The following is a 27090-nucleotide window of genomic DNA, read 5'->3' as shown; positions in this document are numbered from 1 at the left end:
CTTCAATATGAGGGTGTGATTCAGTGCTTAAAGAAAAATCTTATATTAGAATATGATCTTTCTAGCTTTAGCTTGTGGTACAATGCATTACATTTCCTCTGTATGTTTTAATTATGCATGGTTCCTGACCAATAAAGTTGATAAAATAAATAAATAAACTTGACCAAAGCATTAAGAGGACTAACACTCACTGACATGTCAATCCTACTTTTAAGGCTTTCCATATAATTGAGTCATAATTCTACACTACCTACAGCATGGTAACTTGCTCTGGTATTGTAATAAAAGCCTGTGATCTTACATTCAACCCAAATATGACAACATCTGCTAATATGATGTGTGGCGTCTATGTAACAACATGATAAATGCTTTCAACCCTAAGCCATGCACAATCTATTAATAAAATAGCTAATATGTTAGTCTTTAATAAATAAGCCATCATGACAAGAAGCCACACCAATAAAGTAACAATAATACCATTGGGATGGTGTTGTTAGCTGTTATGTCATTCCCTTCATGTGCTTTATGTGATAGGCTGTACACACAAGAGGGACTCATACATCAAAGCATTGCCTTGGGTATCAGCGGTGTGTATTTCAGTGTATTGTTTATGGTACAACATTGCCACAATTTGTTTGGAGACAGTATTCTCCTTGCAAACATATCACAGCAAACCAAATGGAAGACAACCTAATATGAGCAAAATCATGAGTTTGATTAAGCTCTGCAGAAACCTCTGTATAGGGGAACGTATGATGCTAATGCCCTGGCTTGTATTTTAAGGAACAGGAGGAAGTATTCAAGGTATTCGAGAAAATAAAGTCTAGCAATTATCATCCTGTGCAATAATTTAATGACACAAGATCCATTTAATTACAGCGAAATACTTATCATGCAAATTCAAATTATGTTGCCTTATCTTAAACAGTCCAGATAGGAGATATCACCATCTAGTGTTGGGCTATGGGGATAGAAACACTGAAGGCATCTCATATTTGTGAGGTCTCACTCTAAAACGTCATAGAATACTGGGGCAATCTGATTCAGGAGTGAGTGACTGTTCATAATTGCTTTGGCAAGCGTAAGGATATAGTAATACTCAATATGTTACAGCTTCAGTTATTATATGATTATATTATCAATATTACAAATATTCCTATAGGAGAAAGGAGGATAATTGTTGTGAGTGATTATTCCATACACAGATATTAAACAGGTTAAACATATATAGTCTTCATTCTGGTTATTTCACTCAAGATCTTGTCCACCCAAATCCCCCTCACCTCCTCCTCTCTCAAACACAACATGTGTGCTTAGGTTCTAAGTTCTCAGAGGTATTGCTGGGGTCTACTCACATACAAGCCATATAACCCTGTAGCAGGCAGGCTAAGGGGGCTAACCACTACCATCTGTCCTCACGTTATGCCCACCCCACCGCACTCTCTTTCAGGTCTCAATGGCTTCCACATGGCACCCTGCCATCTCAGACATAACCTCCCTTCTCTAACCCCCTACCCACCCCCCAATAACAACAACATTCAAAGGGGGGTGGGAAAATGGGTCTAGGGGTAGGAGGGGGTCCGTTTAATCAGGATATTCATCTCCAGGGGGTTTGTTTCAGGCCTGTGCTGGTGGAGGGGCCTCAGATGGGGCTATGCAGGATACTTGGGGCTATGGAGAATACTTGGGTATGCAGGATACTTGGGGCTATGGAGAATACTTGGGGATATGCAGGATACTTGGGGCTATGCAGGATACTTGGGGATATGGAGAATACTTGGCTCAACTACAGGGGGAAACCCAAGGGGAATTTTCTGTTCTGTTCTATTCTATGGTTGGTGTCACTAAACGGTGTATCTTGGTTAATTCTCCATGTCTATCTTGTAGAGAGACCATGAAACAGTAAGATGGTCAAAATTGCAATAATGTGTCCAATATGATATCAGCTAAATGGTCATAATCATTGATTCACAATACTAAGTTTTAAAACTGAGTGGTCACACAACTAGTTTCCTTCAGTCCACTTTAGTCTTGCAAGCAAAACTCCTTAGTCTTGTTTCGTGAGGAAGCTGGAGATTGAGATTAAAGTCTCACAAAACAGAACGGAAGCTGAAGATCGAGGTTATTGTCTCACTAAACAGATTGGAAGCTGGGAATCAAGGTTATTGTATCACTAAACTGAATAAAAGCTGGAGATATATGTTAATGTCTTACTGAACTGAATGGAAGCTGGAGATCGAGGATAAGGTCTCACTAAACAAAATTAACAAATCACCCAGGCATTTCATCTTGGCAAATGCAAATTTCCCAATCCCGCAATGGCAAAAGGGAAAACATAAATGTCAACCATTTTAACCACTTTTATAGCCCTTCCACTCTAAATAAATGAAACAAACAATAACCCATGTATATTACTCTTGTCCTGTCATCCTATATACCGTCCTATACATCGTCCCATATATCATCCTATATATCATCCTCTGAAAAATCCATCATCCTATATATAATCATATACATCATCCTATATATAATTCTATACATCATCCAATACATCATCCTATTTAGCATCATACAGTTGAAGTCAGAGGTTTACATATACCTTAGCCAAAAAGATTTAAACTCAGTTTTTCACAATTCCTGACATTTAATCCAAGTAAAAATTCCTAGTTTTAGGTCATTTAGGATCACCACTTTTTTTAAGAATGTGAAATGACAGAATAATAGTAGAGAGAATGATTTATTTCAGTTTTTATTTCTTTCATCACATTCCCAGTGGGTCAGAATTTTACATACACTCAATTAGTATTTGGTAGCATTGCCTTTAAATTGTTTAACTCGGGTCAAACATTTCAGGTAGCCTTCCACAAGCTTCCCAAAATAAGGTGGGTGAATTTTGGCCCATTCTGGTGTAACTGAGTCAGGTTTGTAGGCCTCCTTGCTCGCATATGCTTTTTCAGTTCTGCCCACACATTTTCTATGGGATTGAGTTCTGGGCTTTGTGATGTCCACTGCAATACCTTGACTTTGTTGTCCATAAGCCATTTTGCCACAACTTTGGAAGTATGCTTGGGGTCATTGTCCATTTGGAAGACCCATTTGCGACCAAGCTTTAACTTCCTGACTGATGTCTTGAGATGTTGCTTCAATATATCCACATAATTTTGCTACCCATGATGCCATCTATTTTGTGAAGTGCACCAGTCCCTCCTGCATAAAAGCACCACCACAACATGATGCTGCCACCCCATGCTTCACAGTTGGGATGATGTTCTTCGGCTTGCAAGCCTCCTCCTTTTTTCTCCAAACATAACGATGGTCATTATGGACAAACAGTTATATTTTTGTTTCATCAGACCAAAGAACATTTCTCCAAAAAGTACGATCTTTCTCCCCATGTGCAGTTGCAAATCGCAGTCTGCCTTTTTTATGGCTGTTTTGGAGCGGTGGCTTCATCCTTGCTGAGCGGCCTTTCAGGTTATGTCGATATAAGACTCGTTTTACTGTGGATATAGATACTTTTGTACCTGTTTCATCCAGCATCTTCACAAGGTCCTTTGCTGTTGTTATGGGTTTAATTTGAACTTTTTGCACCAAAGTATGTTCACCTCTAGGGGACAGAACACGTCTCCTTCCTGAGCGGTATGACAGCTGCGTGGTCCCATGGTGTTTATACTTGCGTACTATTGTTTGTACAGATGAACATGGTACCTTCAGGCATTTGGAAATTGCTCCCAAGGATGAACCAGACTTGTGGAGGTCTACAGTTTTTTTTCTGAGGTCTTGGCTGATTTCTTTTGATTTTCCCATGATGTCAAGCAAAGAGGTTTGAAGGTAGGCCTTTCAATACATCCACAGTGGTACACATCCAATTGACTCAAATTATGTCAATTAGCCTATCAGAAGCTTCTAAAGCCATGACATCATGTTCTGGAATTTTCCAAGCTGTTTAAAGGCACAGTCAACTTAGTCTATGTTAACTTCTGACCCACTGGAATTGTCACACAGTGAATTATAAGGGAAATAATCTGTCTGTAAACAATTGTTGGAAAAATGACTTGTGTCATGCACAAAGTAGATGTACTAACCGACTTGCCAAAACTTTAGTTTGTTAACAAGAAATTTGTGAAGTGGTTGAAAAACAAGTTTTAATGACTCCAACCTAAGTGTATGTAAACTTCCGACTTCAACTGTATATATCATCCTATACATCATCCTATACATCATCCTACATATCATCCTACATATCATAATCCTATATATCAACCTGTACATAATCCTAAATATCATCCCATATATCATTCTATTGGTTTAGCGGCTAAGTGTGAATACAAATTCACCCAAGGACAATTATTACGCCATAGGTTTAAACTCTGCTATTTCTCACAGTGAGCTGCTGCAATGATTATAAGGCTTGGGCCCTGTTGATGACACACTATAATAAATCACAATGCCTGCAATGAATAGAAGAGAACAAGGAGGTGGTGTTCAGTCCTGCTGATATAGGGTGGCGGAAGGCAATTCATCTAGACGTGTGAGGGCCCCAGGCACATTCAACACGTCCCGGCTGCATACTGTACATTAGCTCTTGATGTTGTAGTGCTACAGAGTGATTGCCCGTGGGAATACATACAGCCATTGTTTATCACAGAAGATATTTCACTTGATTAAAAATACCTCCCTGTGATTGTCCTTGTTGCTCTTATTGTCAAGTAGCTATCTTGACATAATGCTACTGATGCTATTGTTCTGTGTAATATGTGGTAGGCGTATCGGGATCTCCCGCTGTATTGTGTCATGTTGCTACAATTGTTCTTAGGAAGGATATTCGCTGTTCAGTAATTTTTTTGCAGCAACCTGGGCTTATCATATACAGTGAAACCAAGACATTTGAAAATGGCACAATGAAAATAAGATTCTGACTTTATTGTGTTTTCCTGTCACCTTTTTAAAATGTATGTACTGTGTGTATGTATTTATTTAACTGGCAAATAAAATCAATCAATCAAGCAATGTCCAGATTTTCAGTGGAGCCCATTTACTGTGCGTTGTCTTTTCCAAATCCACTCATCTATTGTAAGTGTTAACATCAATCTATAGTTGGTTTTGTAATCAACACATATTCCCTTGAATCATATTGGATCATTTGTGACCTGTTTCAGAAAGCTGGTGTCGCACGTAACTACTTCACAGGAGAGGCAAATGCATTTCATAAAAATGCATTTTTTTTGGCAGAATTACCTTCTTGAACATATTAACTATCATGTGCCTTTAAAAATATATATATATCCCTTTTTCTCCCCAATTTCATTGTATCCAATTGGTAGTTACAGTCTTGTCCCATCGCTACAACCCCCGTACGGACTCAGGAGAGGCAAAGGTCAAGAGCCGTGCGTCCTCCGAAGCACGACCCAGCCAAGCCGCACTGCCTCTTAACACAATGCCCACTTAACCCGAAAGCCAGTCGCATCAATGTGTCGGAGGCGACCGTGTCAGCGTGCATGCGCCCGGACTGCCACAGGAGTCGATAGAACACGATGGGACACAGACATCCTGCAACAGACTCTGTACTCAAACCAGGATCTCTAGTTGCACAGCTAGCACTGCGATGGAGGCCCTTTTCATGTGCCTTATTAACAAACTTGTATGCCATCTGTAAATACGAATAAATTGTTAAATTACGAGCCTTGTTAGTTTAGCCATGGATTGGCTGAGATAATGAATGGGCTGGACATGCCAGAGATAAGTTCAGATTGGTCTGCCATGTAGCAGGATTCTGTCTATAACGTGAGCTGTTCAATATGTGTAGATAGTCCTTGCTACTGTGGCTTTTTGGAAATATATAACATTTACCATGGAGAACTGCAAAAGTGTTGCTACTGCTCCCAACAACATTGCTGCCCTGAATATAGCAGGTGCTATCAACAAAGATCAGTGGGAAAAACTTGTCATGACCTACTTTGTGCACACGGTCAGTGTGAACCAGAGTGACTTGACACAACGCGGGCCAAACAAGATGTATCTATCTGCAAACAAATGTTCATCCATGTATACAGGTAAGAGTCTAGCTACATTTTCAGATATTATACATTTCTATTTTTTTCAGAAAGTCATTTTAATTTCAAGTTCAAGTTTACTGTTAGCTAGCAAACAAAAGTTAGCTTGCTGGCATGTTAGCTAACGTTACATGCATGATCTGTGTAGTAATATTATTCGTATCTCAGGAAGCCATTTGCATTGCTAGTTATAGCCTAATGTTAGCTAGCTAGCTAACATTGAACCTAGTTGGTTAGCATTATCTACCTGCACATTCATACTACAGCATTTCATGCCTGGTGGCTAGCTATAACAATCTGTTTGTATTACTAGTAGTATGGTTGGGATTATGGTTCATTGTTTAGCTCGCTAGCTAGTTACATGTCTAAACAAAAGACTACACTTCGCCAGATGATTACATGACCCATCAAGTTAGCCAGGTGTGTCTGGGGGTGATTACGGCCATCTATTGTATTTCATGAACATGTGTACATGTCTAGACAATAGCGACCCATCCACTTAGCTAGGTGTGGATGGAGGGTGGTTATAGCATTTCCTTCACATGACCAATCAATTGAGACCAATCAAGTGTGTCTCTGGGTTAGCATCATCTAATAATGATAAAAAAAGATTTTTTTTACCTGGACTCTTTTTATTTTCTATATTGCTACTATGCAAATATGCAAGTAAGCATTTCGCTGTACCGTTTACACCTTCTGTATCCTGTGCATGGGGCAAATAAACTTGATTTTAATATATATAGTCTGTGTTTACCAGATACGGTAATGTGAAGAACAACATGACCTGCACCAAAGTCAGATTAGGATATAGGCCAAGGACTAGATAAAGTGTATTTTTACCTGGAGTTTTTCCTTATTGTAGGCAACTACTTTCACCACGCTTAGTCTTGAAATCTTTGGTTGTTTATTACACTACCTTACACCTGTTCAGTACATGGCCTTACATGTGAATCCTTAAAGAGACGGGTAGGGCTAGGGCTTAAGAGAGTGTGATCGATGCTGAATAGGTGTAGATAAAGAAGAGCTCTCCAGTAGGTGTACAAAATCATTCAAGAGTAAAATTCTCAAAAGTGGGGGTAGAAGTTTATCCACTTTCAAAGCAGAATTACTCTCACATTGTTCCTCAACTGCAGTGTATGATATTCCATTTTGTAGCTCGGAGTCTATACTTTTATCCAAACAAATGTTGCTACACAAGACCGAATCGAGGTGGTCGGTCACATTTGACTGGTGAATTGAGTTGTCATCTAGGAGCACCACCTGGTGGGGAAGGCACTGGAAATGACCATGAGTGAGCTAGATCAAGTTAAGGCAGGTAAATAATGTAACTGGTCTCCAACCTCATTCAAAATAATATGTCTTTAATCGTAGGCAAATACATCTAATTATGACCAGTGAAGTTCAATGAAATATAATATTATTGTGGATGAGGGGAAGGTGGGCAGGGATCTGGATTTTAGTGGTGGTGGTGGAACTGCTACAAATCCCTGATCCTCAAAATGTGTTGATTCTCTATAATAGTTTTCAGCAGTTCTGTATTAAATTCAAGGTTATTTTTATTACTAGGCAGGTCAGTTAGTTAATAACAAATTCTTATTTGCAATGACGGCCTACACCGGCCAAACTCTAACCCAATTGTGTGCTGCCATATGGGACTCCCAATCACGGCCAGTTGTGATACAGCCTGGAATCAAACCAGGGTCTGTAGTGATGCTTCTAGCACTGAGATTCAGTGCCTTAGACCACTGCGCCACTCAGAAGCCCAAGTGATGCTGTAGTGTTTTGATTGTTTCTCACAAATTATGCAATCAGATTGTGATTAATGTGGATTTTTATTCACATTGAGACAGAGGTAAAACCACATCAAACAGCACAAAATTTCAAAACAATTGTTATGAGATACTGATAATAGTACTTAGACAGTACATCTTCAACCAACCATTCACACGCATATTGGGTACACTCAGCACAAGACACAGAGTATCGCAACTCCACTGAAATGTATTGTACGTTTGACATTAAGACAGCGGCTTACTCATTTTCATAAATCTCAAACTGGATCAAACTAAAAGAATTCAAAATAAGTAAATGTACTTGAGGTTCACGTTTCCTCTGCAACTGATTCATTCTACCACTAGATGGTATTGTGGGCATATTTTTTTTACCGTCCCCGCTCTCCTACCTTCCCCTCCCTCCTCTCCATCTCTCTATACCAGGGATAATCAACTATATTCTGCCATTTACGGTAAATTGACCACAAGAAGTCCAAACAGATATAATATTTGACTAAAACATAATAATTTCAAACCTTGCTTACATTTCTATAAGGTCACATACACTGACTGTACAAAATAGCCTCAATTCGACAATGCATGGACTCTACAAGGTGTCGAAAGCGTGCTGGACCATGTTGACTCCAATGCTTCCCACAGTTGTGTCAAGTTGGCTGGATGTCCTTTGGGTGGTGGACCATTTTTGATACACAAGGGAAACTGTTAAGTGTTGCAGTTCCTGACATAAACCGGTGCGCCTGGCACCTACTACCATACCCCGTTCAAAAGCACTTAAATACTTGTTATTGCCCATTCACCCTCTGAACGGTACACACACACAATCCATGTCTCAATTGTCTCAAGGCTTAAAAATCCTTATTTAAACTGTCTCCTCCCCCTCATCTACACTGATTGAAGTGGATTTAACAAGTGGCATCAATAAGAGATCATAGCTTTTATCTATATTCACCTGGTCAGTCTGGTCAGTCTCCTATTTTGTGGGTAGGTCCTGTGCCTTATTGTGTGGTTAGGCCCTGTGCCTTATTGTGTGGTTAGGTCCTGTGTCTTATTGTGTGTTTAGGTCCTGTGCCTTATTGTGTGGGTGGGGCCTGTGTCATATTGTGTGGGTAGGGCCTATGTATTATTGTGTGGGTAGGAAATGTGCCTTATTGTGTGGGTAGGAAATGTGTCTTATTGTGTGGGTAGGAAATGTGTCTTATTGTGTGGGTAGGAAATGTGTCTTATTGTGTGGGTAGGAAATGTGTCTTATTATGTGGGTAGGGCCTGTGTCTTATTATGTGGGTAGGGCCTGTGTCTTATTATGTGGGTAGGAAATGTGTCTTATTGTGTGGGTAGGAAATGTGTCTTATTGTGTGGGTAGGAAATGTGCCTTATTGTGTGGGTAGGGCCTGTGTCTTATTATGTGGGTAGGAAATGTGTCTTATTATGTGGGTAGGAAATGTGTCTTATTGTGTGGGTAGGAAATGTGTCTTATTATGTGGGTAGGAAATGTGTCTTATTGTGTGGGTAGGAAATGTGCCTTATTGTGTGGGTAGGAAATGCGTCTTATTGTGTGGGTAGGAAATGTGTCTTATTGTGTGGGTAGGGCCTGTGTCTTATTATGTGGGTAGGGCCTGTGTCTTATTATGTGGGTAGAAAATGTGTCTTATTGTGTGGGTAGGAAATGTGTCTTATTGTGTGGGTAGGACCTGTGTCTTATTATGTGGGTAGGGCCTGTGTCTTATTATGTGGGTAGGGCCTGTGTCTTATTATGTGGGTAGGAAATGTGCCTTATTGTGTGGGTAGGAAATGTGCCTTATTGTGTGGGTAGGAAATGTGTCTTATTGTGTGGGTAGGAAATGTGTCTTATTGTGTGGGTAGGGCCTGTGTCTTATTATGTGGGTAGGAAATGTGTCTTATTATGTGGGTAGGAAATGTGCCTTATTGTGTGGGTAGGAAATGTGTCTTATTGTGTGGGTAGGGCCTGTGTCTTATTATGTGGGTAGGAAATGTGTCTTATAATGTGGGTAGGAAATGTGTCTTATTGTGTGGGTTGGAAATGTGTCTTATTGTGTGGGTAGGAAATGTGTCTTATTGTGTGGGTAGGAAATGTGTCTTATTGTGTGGGTAGGAAATGTGCCTTATTGTGTGGGTAGGGCCTGTGTCTTATTATGTGGGTAGGAAATGTGTCTTATAATGTGGGTAGGAAATGTGTCTTATTGTGTGCGTTGGAAAAGTGTCTTATTGTGTGGGTAGGAAATGTGTCTTATTGTGTGGGTAGGAAATGTGTCTTATTGTGTGGGTAGGAAATGTGTCTTATTGTGTGGGTAGGAAATGTGTCTTATTGTGTGGGTAGGAAATGTGCCTTATTGTGTGGGTAGGGCCTGTGTCTTATTATGTGGGTAGGAAATGTGTCTTATTATGTGGGTAGGAAATGTGTCTTATTGTGTGGGTAGGAAATGTGTCTTATTATGTGGGTAGGAAATGTGTCTTATTGTGTGGGTAGGAAATGTGCCTTATTGTGTGGGTAGGAAATGCGTCTTATTGTGTGGGTAGGAAATGTGTCTTATTGTGTGGGTAGGGCCTGTGTCTTATTATGTGGGTAGGGCCTGTGTCTTATTATGTGGGTAGAAAATGTGTCTTATTGTGTGGGTAGGAAATGTGTCTTATTGTGTGGGTAGGACCTGTGTCTTATTATGTGGGTAGGGCCTGTGTCTTATTATGTGGGTAGGGCCTGTGTCTTATTATGTGGGTAGGAAATGTGCCTTATTGTGTGGGTAGGAAATGTGTCTTATTGTGTGGGTAGGAAATGTGTCTTATTGTGTGGGTAGGGCCTGTGTCTTATTATGTGGGTAGGAAATGTGTCTTATTATGTGGGTAGGAAATGTGCCTTATTGTGTGGGTAGGAAATGTGTCTTATTGTGTGGGTAGGGCCTGTGTCTTATTATGTGGGTAGGAAATGTGTCTTATAATGTGGGTAGGAAATGTGTCTTATTGTGTGGGTTGGAAATGTGTCTTATTGTGTGGGTAGGAAATGTGTCTTATTGTGTGGGTAGGAAATGTGTCTTATTGTGTGGGTAGGAAATGTGCCTTATTGTGTGGGTAGGACCTGTGTCTTATTATGTGGGTAGGAAATGTGTCTTATAATGTGGGTAGGAAATGTGTCTTATTGTGTGCGTTGGAAAAGTGTCTTATTGTGTGGGTAGGAAATGTGTCTTATTGTGTGGGTAGGAAATGTGTCTTATTGTGTGGGTAGGAAATGTGTCTTATTGTGTGGGTAGGAAATGTGTCTTATTGTGAGGGTAGGAAATGTGTCTTATTGTGTGGGTAGGGCCAGTGTCTTATTATGTGGGTAGGGCCTGTGTCTTATTATGTGGGTAGGAAATGTGCCTTATTGTGTGGGTAGGAAATGTGTCTTATTGTGTGGGTAGGAAATGTGTCTTATTGTGTGGGTAGGGCCTGTGTCTTATTATGTGGGTAGGAAATGTGTCTTATAATGTGGGTAGGAAATGTGTCTTATAATGTGGGTAGGAAATGTGTCATTGTGTGGGTTGGAAATGTGTCTTATTGTGTGGGTAGGAAATGTGTCTTATTGTGTGGATAGGAAATGTGTCTTATTGTGTGGGTAGGAAATGTGTCTTATTGTGTGGGTAGGAAATGTGTCTTATTGTGTGGGTAGGAAATGTGCCTTATTGTGTGGGTAGGAAATGTGTCTTATTGTGTGGGTAGGAAATGTGCCTTATTGTGTGGGTAGGGCCTGTGTCTTATTATGTGGGTAGGAAATGTGTCTTATTGTGTGGGTAGGAAATGTGTCTTATTGTGTGGGTAGGGCCTGTGTCTTATTATGTGGGTAGGAAATGTGTCTTATAATGTGGGTAGGAAATGTGTCTTATTGTGTGGGTAGGAAATGTGTCTTATTGTGTGGGTAGGAAATGTGTCTTATTGTGTGGGTAGGAAATGTGTCTTATTGTGTGGGTAGGAAATGTGCCTTATTGTGTGGGTAGGAAATGTGTCTTATTGTGTGGGTAGGAAATGTGCCTTATTGTGTGGGTAGGAAATGTGCCTTATTGTCTGGGTAGGGCCTGTGTCTTATTATGTGGGTAGGAAATGTGTCTTATTATGTGGGTAGGGCCTGTGTCTTATTATGTGGGTAGGAAATGTGTCTTATTATGTGGGTAGGAAATGTGTCTTATTGTGTGGGTAGGGCCTGTGTCTTGCCTCCGGTGGTGGTGAGCTGCATCAGACTTCCCGATGCTGGACGATCCGCACCGGTGGCCCAACTGAAGAAAGTTCTAGAAGAATGAAAAATAAGACTATGAGAAAATAAGAAAAGTAAGAGAATGAGACTATGAAATGGCTAGACTATGGGTGCTAGCAGATACTACTTGTAAGTGAGTACAATTGAAACATGGTTGTCTTAAAGTATATGATATAAGAGAGTCCATGTTTTAATTAAGCACTGGGTGAGATTAAGTTGTTTTCTATATGTCAAAGTCTAGAAGGAATTTCAAGAAGACAACAAAAGGCCACAATATTGATGGCTTTTATGTATTTTATACCTCTGTGCCTCTTAGTTCTGTTGTTAGCCAATTACCTATTTCAACAGCAACTATATCATGAGATTGATATTCACAATTCAAAGTCAACATTCTACACCAGTCCACCAAATGGACATTTGATAAGCTGACGAACTGAATCAAAGTGCTCATTTAAATTCCCCTCCCATTGCTTTTACTTATAGTCCCAGACCCTTATCTGTTTATACTGGTAATCTGCAGGGTTGATGTTGTCCAACCCTTCTGGGATTATAAAACTGGATCAAATCCCATCTAATCTCTACTGTGTACAGAGGAGAGACTGGAGACTATGTGCTCTGTGTCTAAACTGACATGAAAAGAGGAACACAAACTTTAGGGGCTCCATACACTAGTTTAGGGGCTCCATACACTAGTTTAGTGGCTCCATACACTAGTTTATTGGCTCCATACAATAGTTTAGTGTGTTAGTTACAGTACATAGTTAACATTGCATTTACAGCAAATTTGGGTAAATCCTGTAAAGAGAATCCAAGTAATAGTTGCCAAGACTATATCCAGTCAAGAGTATTGAAGAAATGTAAGATTATAATTAGTTGATTGATATGTCCATCAAATTAACCTTTTGATCACATTACAGCATTATTCAAACCAGACATTTGGCTCTAAATATCTTTGGGCAAGATTTTAACAAATAATACTGCAATACAATTGAGTAGGTCATTTTCCCAGGCCAAGAGACAGCATTGCCATCTTCTGGTGAAATACTGGTGTACAAAAAAGATTGTCGACAATTATGGTCATACGTTGAAGAAAGAGCTAAATCTGTATGTACTAAACCTTTAGAATAAATACATTTAATGACGGTCTTACAGCATAAATATACAAATCATTTTAAATCTCAAGATTAACTAAATGATCAATAAAAACATACAGTAATGAAAACAACCCATCATCCACCATATCACACTCACTCTGCAATGTACTCCAGTGGTGTCCAGGAACCAAAGTCTGCATCAGGCATGAACTTCCTGTTCATTGGAGTATCCAAGGTTACCCTGTGTAATCAAGTCACATGACAATGTTCTGGTGGTGGTAGGAACTGACTACCTGAGGCCTGAAGCTCTGGTCCTGGACTGATTGTAACAGGCCCATGTAAACCCCTTGTCGACAAAAAAACAACAGTAAAGCTAAAGTGTAAAGATGATATTTACCACCAGCAAGCATCCAACAACCTCTGATGAAGGCCTTTCACTGTTATATTTTGAGATGAGCATGATAATTGATACATAAATACTTGAATATATTGAAATATGATATTACATTTCAGTTGTATTAGTTGTATGTTTGAATGAGCACAGATGCAGTCTACAGTCTTTTGAATGAGCACAGATGCAGTCTACAGTCTTTTGAATGAGCACAGATGCAGTCTACAGTCTTTTGAATGAGCACAGATGCAGTCTACAGTCTTTTGAATGAGCACAGACGCAGTCTACAGTCTTTTGAATGAGCACAGACGCAGTCTACAGTCTTTTGAATGAGCACAGATGCAGTCTACAGTCTTTTGAATGAGCACAGACGCAGTCTACAGTCTTTTGAATGAGCACAGATGCAGTCTACAGTCTTTTGAATGAGCACAGATGCAGTCTACAGTCTTTTGAATGAGCACAGATGCAGTCTACAGTCTTTTGAATGAACACAGATGCAGTCTACAGTCTTTTGAATGAGCACAGATGCAGTCTACAGTCTTTTGAATGAGCACAGTTGCAGTCTACAGTCTTTTGTGCACAGGTCCAGTGAATAAAGCAACCCTCCTATTCGTATTGGGAGTGCAGAAGAATTGCAAGTCATGGGGGTAATGCTAACCATATGTGACAGCTATGTGACAGCTAATAGTAGCCTGGCAGGTGGTCACAGTCCAACCTTATGCAATTGGAATATACCATAAAGATAACTGAGAATATTGACTACAAAACTCAGATACAGGCTTCTCATGCTGACAGTGCAAAAAACGTGCTTTACATCCATTTGTTAATCAATGAAACTATATATACAAATAGCTGCTCATGAGGTGAATACATGTAATATATTTGTAATGTAACCTTTGACCTCCACTGTTGCAAATAAATTAAATTCCTAACGACTATTTCCAAATGAGTGCAGGTTTTTCCAATTCCTATTCATAATTAGTAAGTAATAAACTGTAAAAATAACAAATGGTATCTTTGACAAGTTATAAACTGTAATAATAACAAACAGTATCTTAGGCAGGTTTCTCCTATTCCTAATAAGTAATTGATTAACAGTAATAAAAACAACAAGATACCTTACAATTTAATCATTTAGCAGACACTATTTAGGCAGAGCAATTAAGGTTAAGTGGTACATCAAGTACATCAACAGATTTCTCAACTAGTTGGCTCAGGGATTTGAACCAGAGACCTGTCAGTTACTGGCCCAACGCTCTTAACTGCTAGGCTACTCACGGTAGTATGGCAACTGCCACAGCTCCAGGGGGCATCCCACTGTCTTCTCCTGCTAAACTCTGACAGAGCTGGTGGACTGCTGACTTGGCCATGCCATAGCCCACCATGCCTGAGGAGAGAGAAAAGGACGGAGGGATGGAAAGGAAAGAGGGACAGTGAAATAGGAGAGATGTTTGGATAAAATCAGATAAACACCAATAAATCTTACCATAATAACAAGGGACATGGAAATATACACAAAACTAGAATTACAAAGTAATCCAATGATTGTCGGGATGTGGTAGGGCTTGCAAACTATTACAGACTACAAAGGGAAGCACAGCCACGAGCTGCCCAATGACACGAGCCTACCAGACGAGCTAAATAACTTCTTTGCTCGCTTCGAGGCAATCAACACTGAACCTGTCCCTGACTGAGTCTGTAATAGCAACATGTTTCAAGCAGAGTCCGTGTGCCCAAGAACACGAAGGTAACCTGCCTAAATAACTACCAACCCGTAGCACTCACGTCTGTAGCCACGAAGTGCTTTGAAAGGCTGGTCATGGCTCACATCAACACCATCCTGCAAGCAACCCTAGACCCAAATCAATTTTCATACCGTCCCAACAGATACACAGATGATGCAATCTCTATTGCACTCCATACTGCCCTTTACCACCTGGACAAAAGGAACCCCTATGTGAGAATGCTATTCATTGCTACAGCTCAGCATTCAACACCATAGTGCCCTCAAAGCTCATCACTAAGCTAAGGACCCTGGGACTAAACACCTCCCTCTGCAACTGAATCCTGGACTTCCTGACGAACCGCCCCCAGGTGGTGAGGGTAGGTAACAACACATCTGCCACGCTGATCCTCAACACGAGGGCCCCTCAGGGGTGCATGCTCAGTCCCCTCCTGTACTCCCTGTTCACTCATGACTGCATGGCCAGGCATGACTCCAACACCATCATTAAGTTTTCCAACAACACAACAGTGGTAGGCCTGATCACCGACTACGAAGAGACAGCCAATAGGGAGGTCAGCGACCTGGCAGTGTGGTGCCAGGATAACAACCTCTCCCTCAACGTGATCAAGACAAAGGAGATGATTGTGGACTACAGGAAAAGGAGGACCGAACACGCCTCCATTCTCATCGACGGGGCTGTAGTGGAGCATCAAGTTCCTTGGTGTCCACATCACCAACAACCTTCATGGTCCAAACACAGCAAGACAGTTGTGAAGAAGGCACGACAAAGCTTATTCCCCCACAAGAGACTGAATAGATTTGGCATGGGTCCTCAGATCCTCAAAAAGTTCAACAGCAGCACCATAGAGAGCATCCTGACTGGTTGCATCACTGCCAAGGCCCTAAAAATGGTCAAAGACTCCAGCCACTCTAGTCATAGACTGTTCTCTCTGCTACCGCACGGCAAGCGGTACCGGAGTGCCAAGTCTCGGCCCAAAAGGCTTCTTAACAGCTTCTACCCTCAATCCATAAGACTCCTGAACAGCAAAACAAATGGCTACCCAGACTATTTGCATTGTCCCGTCCCCCCCGCTTATGCTGCTGCTCCTCTCTGTTTATTATCTATGCATTGTCACTTTAACTCGACCTACATGTACATATTACCTCAATTACCTCGACTAACCTGTGCCCCTGCATATTGACTCTGAACTGCCTGTATATAGCCTCGCTACTGTTATTTTACTGCTGCTCTTTAGTTATCTATTTTTTACTTTCCACTTATTTTTTTCTTAAAACTGCATTGTTGGTTAAGGGCTAGTAAGTAAGCATTTCACTGTAAGGTCTACACCTGTTGTATTCGGGCAAATGTGACAAATACAATTTGATTTGATATACAGTACCAGTCAAACGTTTGGACACACTGTCAGGATTTGGCCAGGGTTGTTCCGGGTTTTTTCACTAGATGCCCCCATTGTGCTTTTTGACCTTGTGTTTTTTCCCTTGATCCCCATTATTATTTGCACCTGTGCCTCGTTTACCCTGATTATATTTAAACCCTTTGTTTCCCTCAGTTCTGTGCTCTGTGTTTGAATGTTAGCACCCAGCCCTAGTGTTCTGTGTGCTCTTGTCGATTCCGGGTGACGCTCTTGTGGAATTCTGTTTTTTTTGTTTTTGTTCATTTTTTGTGAGTATCTCTTGAGGCTTTTTTGTGCTTTACCTTCCACCTTTTGGATTTGCCATTTTTGTATTAGAAGGACTTTTTACTTTATTAAATACACCGTCTTAAGTACTGCTGTGTCTGCCTCATCTTCTGGGTTCTGCTGACTGTTCGTGGCTCAGTTGGTTAAGTGACTGTTTCTCACTCCGGAGACCCAGGTTCGTAACCGGGTCCTGACACACACCTACTCATTCAAGGGTTTTTCTTTATTTTTTACTATTTTCTACATTGTAGAATAATAGTGAAGACATCAAAACTATGAAATAACGCATATGGAATCATGTAGTAACCAAAAAAGTGTTAAACAAATCAAAATATATTTTATATTTGAGATTGTTCAAAGTAGTGACCCTTTGCCTTGATGACAGCTTTGCACACTCTTCACAATCTCTCAACCAGCTTCACCTGGAATGCTTTTCCAACAGTCTTGAAGGTGTTCCCACATATGCTGAGCATTTGTGGCTGATTTTCCTTCACTCCACGGTCCAACTCATCCCAAACCATCTCAATTGGGTTGAGGTCGGGTGATTGTGGAGGCCAGGTCCTCTGATGCAGCACTCCATCACTCTCATTCTTGGTCAAATAGCCCTTACACAGCTTGGAGGTGTGTTGGGTCATTGTCCTGTTGAAAAACAAATGATAGTCCCGTTAAGCGCAAACCAGATGGGATGGCGTATTGCTGTAGAATGCTGTGGTAGCCATGCTGGTTGAGTGTGCCTTAAATTATAAATAAATTATAGACATTGTCACCAGCAAAGCACTATCACACCATCACCCTTCCTCCTCCATGCTTCATGGTGGGAACCACACATGCAGAAATCATCCGTTCACCTACACTGCGTCTCACAAAGACACGGTGGTTGGAACCCAAAATCTCAAATTTGGACTCATCAGACCAAAGCACAGACTTCCACCGGTCTAATGTCCACTGCTCATGTTTCTTGTCCCAAGCAAATCTCTTCTTCTTATTGGTGTCCTTTAGTAGTGGTTTCTTTGCAGCAATTCGACCACGAAGGCCTGATTCACGCAGTCTCTTCTGAACAGTTGATGTTGAGATGTGTCTGTTACTTCGACCCTGTGAAGCATTTATTTGGGCTGCAATCTGAGGTGCAGTTAACCCTAATGAACTTATCCTCTGCAGCAGAGGTAACTCTGGGTCTTCCTTTCCTGTGACGGTCCTCATGAGACCAGTTTCATCATAGTGCTTAATGGTTTTTGAGACTGCACTTGGAGAAACTTTAAAAGTTCTTGAAATGTTCGTAATTAACTGACCTTCGTGTCTTAAAGTAATGATGGACTGTCATTTCTCTTTGCTTATTTGAGCTGTTCTTCCCATTATATGGACTTTGTATTTTACCAAATAGGGCAATCTTCAGAATACTACCCCTACCTAGCGATAACACAACTGATTGGCTCAAACGCATTAAGAAGGAAAGAAATTCCACAAATTAACTTTTAACAAGGCACAACTGTTAATTGAAATCCATTCCAGGTGACTACCTCATGTAGCTGGTTGAGAGAATGCCAAGATTGTGCAATGCTGTCATCAAGGCAAAGGGTGAAGAATTTGAAGAATCTCAAATATAGAATCTCAAATATAAAATATATTTTGATTTGTTTAACACTTTTTTGGTCACTCCATGATTCCATGTGTTATTTCATAGTTTTGATATTTTTTTAAATAGCCTGGAATGAGTATGTGTCCAAACTTTTGACTGTCACTGTATGTGTTATTACAAACAGTATATTTTGAACTCAACATACATTCACGACACGTTTATAACTTCATGTTTATATACTATGGACAAATATTCTGGGTGCTTTTGTTTCCAAACTTTGCCCATGACAATATTGAGAGATGACTGCTTGTTTCACAGACATGCTTTTGATTTCCCATCAATGTTTGTGTAAATACAGTAGCATATGGAAACAACTAACGTAAGATGGTTTTTTGGAAATGCCTTCAGAATCCATTTCCTCAAAGAGCATTAACAGACTAGCGTGCTGAATCCCCCACAAGTTAAACCAATGTTATTTGACAGTTCAACCTGACTTTTAAATCCAAGGTCAAGGGTTAGGGTCATAGGGTGCACACATGGTTAACAAGCCTCAGTCTTTAACCCCAAATCAACCCTAAATCTTTAAGTCCACAATGTGTGCATCTGGCTTTGCAAGACCAGTTGTTGCTAAGACACCACTGGCAAGACCAGCTGTCCCTAAGACACCACTGGACACCAAACTACCCAAAAGGCAGTATTTCACCATAGAGAACTCAGTAAAGCTGGTTGAGAATGTCTTTAGATCAGACACACTATTAGCTAGGTAAACTCTTAAGTATTAAAGCTAATAAATATTAAGCTAATGATATAAGCACAAATAACCCCTAAACACATCTTTAAGCACTACTACTATCTTCCAATGTCTTGTTTTTGTCGGTAATACAGACAATTTGTATTATGATCATAAACACTTCAAGAGCAGTTTCCCCCCCCCCATCTTCATAACATTAAATACATCTGAAACTTTTGGTCCAAAAATATGCAGAACAACGAATCCATGCTTTTGTCACTTCAAGATTAGACTACTGCAATGCTCTACTCTCCAGCTACCCAGATAAAGCACTAGTGCTAAATACAGCTGCTAAAATCTTGACTAGAACCAAAACATTTGCTCATATTACTCAAGTGCTAGCCTCTGGCTTCTTGTTAAGGCGAGGGCTGATATCAAGGTTTTACTGCTGACCTACAAGGCATTATAAGAACTTGCTCCTACTTATCTCTCCGATTTGGTCCTGCCGGACATACCTACACGTAGGCTACGGTCACAAGACACAGGCCTCCTAATTGTTCCTAGAATTTCTAAGCAAACAGCTGGAGACAGGGCTTTCTCCTACAAAGCTACATTTTTATGGAATGGTGTGCCGATCCATGTGAGAGATGCAGATCCGGTCTCAACCTTTAAGTCTTTACTGAAGACTCATCTCTTCAGTAGGTCCTATGATTGAGTGTAGTCTGGCCCAGGGGTGCGAAGGTGAAAGGCAAGGCACTGGAGTGACGAACCACCCTCGCTGTCTCTGCTTGACCGGCTCCCCTCTCTCGACAGGGATTCTCTGCCTCTGACCCTATTACAGGGGATGAGTCACAAGCTTGCTTGTGCACCCCCATGCCGTCCCTAGGAGGGGTGCGTCAAGTCATGCCAGGCTAATTTCGCTATACTCGACTTGACTGACGTGACCTTCCTGTCTGGTTTTGCGACCCTTCTGACTCGTGCGGTGGGGGAGATCTTCATGGGCTATACTCGGCCCTGTCTCAGGGTACTAAGTTGGTGGTTAGTTGATATCCCTCTGGTAGTGTGAGGGCTGTGCTTTGGCACAGTGGGTGGGGTTATATCCTGCCTGGTTGGCCCTATCCCCGGACAGGGCTAGAGTGTTCCCAGACCCCCCCCCCCTCCTGTTCAATCTTAAGTATGCTCCCTCTAATTCTCCCATCTCTGTCTCACGCTCTCTCTCTCCCCCTCGGAAGACCTGAGCCCTAGGACCATGCCTCAGGACTACCTAGGCTGATGACTCCTGGCTGTTGCTGTCCCCAGTCCACCTGGTCGAGCTACTGATCCAGTTTCTGCAGTTCTGCTTGCGTCTTTGGAACACTGACCTGCTGTTCGACCCTCTCTCTCTCTCTACCGCACCTGCTGTAACAACCTCTGAATGCTAGGCTATGAAATGCCACCTGACATTTCGTCCTGAGGTGCTGACCTATAACCACTGTGATTACTATTTGACCCTGCTTGTAATCTATGAACATTTGAATGTCTTGAAGAACAATCTGTCCTTTATGGCCATGTACTGCTTCTACATCTGTATTGCTTGCTCTTTGCTGTTTTATGCTGGGTTTCTGTATAAGCACTTTGTGATTTCTGCTGATGTAAAAAGGGCTTTATAAATACATTTGATCGATTGAATAGGCATAAGGCAACCGACGCACTTGCAGTACCCGTTAATGGTCATATTAAAGATGTATTTCTAAGACTCACACACTTCTGCCAGGAAGCTCTGAGCGTTACTTGACATGAATTTAAGAGATCCTGAAAATCTGTAAATCTTGTGGGTTATAGCATCGACTTTGTAAAACAGGGTAAATACTGTAGATCCTCTTTTCATTCAAATAAATATAGACATACTTTCTTCAATATCAAAACCTTATTAATATTTTATGGAGAAACCCCCCCACATGTGACAGTTAAACTATAGGAAACATCCCCAAAAAATATTAGACATACCACTGTCAAAAAAAGTAATCTAAACCAAGCCTGTGAGTGAAATCCCTACAATTTCCTGGCCTGTGTCTAGTGTACAACTAGTTTCTACAGTAAGCTACATTCAATGGGAGAACAGCACAACACACTCTAACCATGTCTACAATTGGAGAACCAAATTCTGCTGACTCATTCTCCTCCCCAACCTAACAGCCAATGAGAGTGGGGGCTTTATACCGACTGCTGATCAGGGATTTTAGGAGCCCTAGTGTCAGGATTTATATTGTTCTCAGGACCATCACATGGGTTACACAACACACAGGGAACGGCATGGTTGTTGGGTCCTATAGGTAACATCACATGGGTTACACAACACACAGGGAATGGCATGGTTGTTGGGTCCTATAGGTAACATCACATGGGTTACACAACACACAGGGAACGGCATGGTTGTTGGGTCCTATAGGTAACATCACATGGGTTACACAACACACAGGGAACGGCATGGTTGTTGGGTCCTATAGGTAACATCACATGGGTTACACAACACACAGGGAATGGCATGGTTGTTGGGTCCTATAGGTAACATCACATGGGTTACACAACACACAGGGAATGGCATGGTTGTTGGGTCCTATAGGTAACATCACATGGGTTACACAACACACAGGGAATGGCATGGTTGTTGGGTCCTATAGGTAACATCACATGGGTTACACAACACACAGGGAACGGCATGGTTGTTGGGTCCTATAGGTAACATCACATGGGTTACACAACACACAGGGAATGGCATGGTTGTTGGGTCCTATAGGTAACATCACATGGGTTACACAACACACAGGGAATGGCATGGTTGTTGGGTCCTATAGGTAACATCACATGGGTTACACAACACACAGGGAATGGCATGGTTGTTGGGTCCTATAGGTAACATCACATGGGTTACACAACACACAGGGAATGGCATGGTTGTTGGGTCCTATAGGTAACATCACATGGGTTACACAACACACAGGGAATGGCATGGTTGTTGGGTCCTATAGGTAACATCACATGGGTTACACAACACACAGGGAATGGCATGGTTGTTGGGTCCTATAGGTAACATCACATGGGTTACACAACACACAGGGAATGGCATGGTTGTTGGGTCCTATAGGTAACATCACATGGGTTACACAACACACAGGGAATGGCATGGTTGTTGGGTCCTATAGGTAACATCACATGGGTTACACAACACACAGGGAATGGCATGGTTGTTGGGTCCTATAGGTAACATCACATGGGTTACACAACACACAGGGAATGGCATGGTTGTTGGGTCCTATAGGTAACATCACATGGGTTACACAACACACAGGGAATGGCATGGTTGTTGGGTCCTATAGGTAACATCACATGGGTTACACAACACACAGGGAATGGCATGGTTGTTGGGTCCTATAGGTAACATCACATGGGTTACACAACACACAGGGAATGGCATGGTTGTTGGGTCCTATAGGTAACATCACATGGGTTACACAACACACAGGGAATGGCATGGTTGTTGGGTCCTATAGGTAACATCACATGGGTTACACAACACACAGGGAATGGCATGGTTGTTGGGTCCTATAGGTAACATCACATGGGTTACACAACACACAGGGAATGGCATGGTTGTTGGGTCCTATAGGTAACATCACATGGGTTACACAACACACAGGGAATGGCATGGTTGTTGGGTCCTATAGGTAACATCACATGGGTTACACAACACACAGGGAATGGCATGGTTGTTGGGTCCTATAGGTAACATCACATGGGTTACACAACACACAGGGAATGGCATGGTTGTTGGGTCCTATAGGTAACATCACATGCATGCAGGGTCAGGCTTAAAATACCGGAGAGCATTGTGTAATAAACCATAGTAGTAACAATTTCTCTCCTCATTAAAATAAATATCATATTCAACATGTTACTCATAGTTTCGTTTCTACTATATACCAGTATTTTTTGTATTTCATGGGTTCCTTGTTTTACAAATAGTTTGATGACGTAAGCTGCTATCGTGACGACAGGCACCCTTAGAAATAAAAGTTGGAATGAGACGGTGGTCAGAACAGAGGCACAGTCAAACAGTGTCAGCATGAACAACATTTACAGGAGAAAAGAACAGCAGGGTGCCATTTATTGAGATGTACTGGAGGGAGCTCTGCAGAGTGGTCACTAGCTGGCACAGCCACAGCCACAGCCACAGCCACAGCCACAGCCACAGCCACATAGTCATACAATCTGATTTTAAACTTAACCTTATCCACACTGCTAACCCTAATGCCTAACTCTAACCTTAAATTATGACCAAAATGCAAAAAATAATAATATAGAATGCAAGTAGAATCAAATAGAATACCAGTAGAATAGAATATAACCCCAGTAGAATAGAGTACCAGTAGAGTAGAGGTAAGTGTCGTCTTACCACTAGTACCACCCAGTGATGCTTTAGCCCCAGCCAGAGTCAGTAGTCCACCCTGCTTCAGGTGCACAGCAGCCAGATGGCTAGATATGGTAGAGGTCCACACACTCTGCTTCCACATCATGTCTGTGTTTTTGTACAGGTCTAAAAAACAACATAAATAAGAGAAGATGTTTGAGGACCAACATTGCAACATTGAATGAACCATGTAATTAAATGGAACGAACAAACATCCCTATTGAATGTCAGATGAGAATTCAGCCTATGGGGAAATTGGTTTGAAAGGGGTTTAAATGTTTAAGGGAGATATTTACATTTTTAGCAGACGCTCTTATCCAGAGTGACTTACAGTAGTGAGTGCATACATTTTCATATTATGTTTGTACTGGTCCCCCGTGGGAATCAAACACACAACACTGGAGTTGCAAGTGCCACATGGTACCAACTGAGCCACAAGAGACCTGGCATTCATATCACAGTATGTGTTCAAAATGAACTGATAATATCTCAGTGAAACACTCTTGAACCTTTGGAGCTGCAATTTCCTCCAGCCCATCCACCTGCCACACACAAGATGGCATCCACTTTCTGGTCCCCTAGCAACTGGGCCACATCTGCTGTCACCTGCAGCAAGAGATAACAGTCTATTACAACGGGCTAGAATCTGGGTGTTTTACGGTAATTATCCAGCGTTTTGCAAATCAACGGAGTGTTCAAAAAGCTGTCAACATCACAGAGGGAGCAGGTGAAAGCACGCTCCTCCTACCTGTCCTGCTTGCTCAGTAAATGACTCCGACAACTTCACCAGCACGTTCGCGTTTGCCTCCTCACTGGCAACGATATCGATGCTGGCTACCCACTTTTGGAAAATAGAGAAAGAACAACAGCGCATGAAACATTTGCAATCTTTGGAAAATATGATGGTGATATCGAACTATCCTTCAACGTCGGCTATTTATTCCACATGCAACCCAAACGTAGGCTCAGTAAATTATAACAACTGATTATATGTTTTCTGATAGCTCTGGGCTGGCATCGTTAAAACGTCTTGATAATGACAATTGATGATGAAAATTTCAATGGTTTAATTAATTTTTCCTTGCTTCTTACCATAGCATCTAGCGCTAGGCCTCCTCAACAAGTGGTTATTGAAAATATAATAAGACACTGGGGCAAGCAAAGGCTCACAATCATTTCGTAATTGTATTCTATATGAAGAAAAAACAAGTATAGCACTCACCCATCCTTTAGATTTGAAGTGCTGAACAATTTTGCTACCCAGTGCACCTCTTCCTCCGTATACGAGTACCCGACTGGCAGCCATGCTTTCTTTACTATACGCTTCAAGCAATGATGACTATTTCACTACCATTACACGACAGCTACCGTAGAGAAAGCAAGAGAGAGAGAAAGGGAGAGAGATATACACCCACCCCCAATATTTAAACAGACACACTCAGCACATCAGAGGCAGACCTTAGTTCAATATTGTTCTATGTAAAAATGCGTAAGCTCTGATAACATTATCAGTGCATAGGTTAGCCTACACCAGGGATGGCCAAATAGCAGCCGCGGTCTGCATACATTTTGAACTCAGTCAAGGTCTCAACTTACTGTTGAGAGTTAGAATAGTAGAATACACAAGGCACAATTTCTGAATTTGGTTGTGCATCAGCAGTTTTTCTCTTGTTATGTCAGTCACTGACAGTCACTCAATTAGCCCATGTAACGTTAGCTAACAGTTAGTCTAGCAGCCAGCTATCTAAACTTGTAGTAATCATGGTCGAAATACCAACCAGGGCCCCCATTGATTTTGTTACTCACTCTCACTTAGATATCATATTATGGTAAATCTGTAGAATTGCAGGAAATTAGCTTAAACTGTGCATTTTTCTCACTGCCCCATGGCAAAATGAGTAGAATTGCATGAAATTAGTTATATAATTGAAAAATCTTCTCTCCACCCCATGGCAAAACGTGTTGGATAATTTAGCATTTTTGAAACACCTGAAACAGCTTTTTCTAAAGTCATAATCATTAAGCTTAATTTGATGTAAAAAGCATACCTCTTCAGCTGTCTGTATCATCAAATATAATTTTCCCTTGTGGCGACCAGCAAAATTGTCTGAATGTTTGTTGTTTTACTATCCTTGTGAGGACTTCTGTTACACACAAGGATAGTTAAACACACACACTCACACAAATGATGTGCATACTCATGTATTCAGATAAAATAAAAAGTACATGATTTGGATACAGCAGCCTGGCCTGTGGGAGTACATCCTAGTCATCCTGAGTACAGCATGTCTGAATCTGTCACAGCAACACAGCTCATTGAGATGTCATCAAATCATTTTCATGCCCTGGGCTTTCACTCGCAGTCAAACATATCAGGCTAGATTTCTAATTGCACGTCCAATGAATACACATTTGAAATAAACACCAGAAAAGGATACAGCGAAATTCAAAATGTTTGCTCGCATAGACTAGTATTTGATCACGCCGCTTTGACCAAGTAATTTCTGTAGATTACGACACATTAAAATAACACTGTGTCCAGGTTTAGGCCCTTTGACCAGCACATACGGTTATTTAACTTGGATGAATGATATGATAGCCTGGGTGGAAGTCTGTTAGTGCTTTAGTTGTGATGAAACAGGACAGCAAGAATAGACTGTTACCCACGCTAATGATAAGATGGTGAGGAGGGAAGGAGGCATGCTGATAGGAACAACACAAGTTGTAGATTGGGGGGTATATAATGGTAGGGGAAGCATTGTTGATAGCTAAAGTGTAGAGGAGCAAATACTATGATCAACTCCCCGGAGAGGTGTGTTGAACATCATGATCATCCCTTTACATTCTGCTGCATCCGACAGAAACATCTTGCTGTTTGATAAATGCACAAATCACAGAAGAATACAGGGGAAATGTTTCCATACCATTTAATGTGTCGTAATCTACAGGCATTACTTGGTCAAATCGTTTAAACTGTGAATGAAGTATACAATAATTCGATATTATAAAATGGTATATTTTGATGTCCCACCACTTCTTCGGTTTGACCACTAGGTGTCATCAAAAGTCTTTGATTAAGTAAATAGATCTTTTATTCAGTATTAGCACAAATTGGGGGAAAATGTGAATTTCATAATCAACAAAGGCAAAACAAAGTGTTTCATCTCAAGAGATGGCATAAGACATTTATCCTGGCATCCTATATACCATGACTAGTCCCAACCAGTTTGATAGATATGACTTACTAGTAGTTAGAAATCCATCAAACTACAGTGCCTTGCGAAAGTATTCGGCCCCCTTGAACTTTGCGACCTTTTGTCACATTTCAGGCTTCAAACATAAA

At 41.1% G+C, this 27090-nt stretch overlaps 1 protein-coding gene across 1 annotated transcript; it reads right to left on the bottom strand.

The window, feature by feature from the left end:
* Positions 1-7866: 7866 nt before the first annotated feature.
* On the bottom strand, positions 7867-25193 carry LOC135526511 (dihydropteridine reductase-like). Its single transcript, XM_064954947.1, has 7 exons — positions 24970-25193; positions 24496-24588; positions 24257-24353; positions 23733-23873; positions 14847-14955; positions 13335-13418; positions 7867-12117 (listed from the first exon to the last, which is right to left on the bottom strand). The coding sequence occupies exons 1-7, from the start codon at positions 25051-25053 to the stop codon at positions 12015-12017; spliced, it is 711 nt and encodes a 236-aa protein (XP_064811019.1). The 5' UTR covers positions 25054-25193; the 3' UTR covers positions 7867-12014.
* Positions 25194-27090: the final 1897 nt, after the last annotated feature.

Source organism: Oncorhynchus masou, chromosome 32 (assembly GCF_036934945.1).
Source record: "Oncorhynchus masou masou isolate Uvic2021 chromosome 32, UVic_Omas_1.1, whole genome shotgun sequence".
NCBI lineage: Eukaryota > Metazoa > Chordata > Actinopteri > Salmoniformes > Salmonidae > Oncorhynchus > Oncorhynchus masou.
This window is presented reverse-complemented; position numbering and strand designations above follow the sequence as displayed.

What these genes read in the sequence shown, in the direction of transcription:
- LOC135526511 (XM_064954947.1), bottom strand. Translation starts at nt 25,053, where the DNA reads ATGGCTGCCAGTCGGGTACTCGTATACGGAGGAAGAGGTGCACTGGGT. An exon ending in ACTTCAAATCTAAAGGATGG is followed by an intron (nt 24,589 to 24,969) that starts GTGAGTGCTATA and finishes ATTTTCCAAAAG; the next exon opens with TGGGTAGCCAGCATCGATAT. An exon ending in TTACTGAGCAAGCAGGACAG is followed by an intron (nt 24,354 to 24,495) that starts GTAGGAGGAGCG and finishes CTCTTGCTGCAG; the next exon opens with GTGACAGCAGATGTGGCCCA.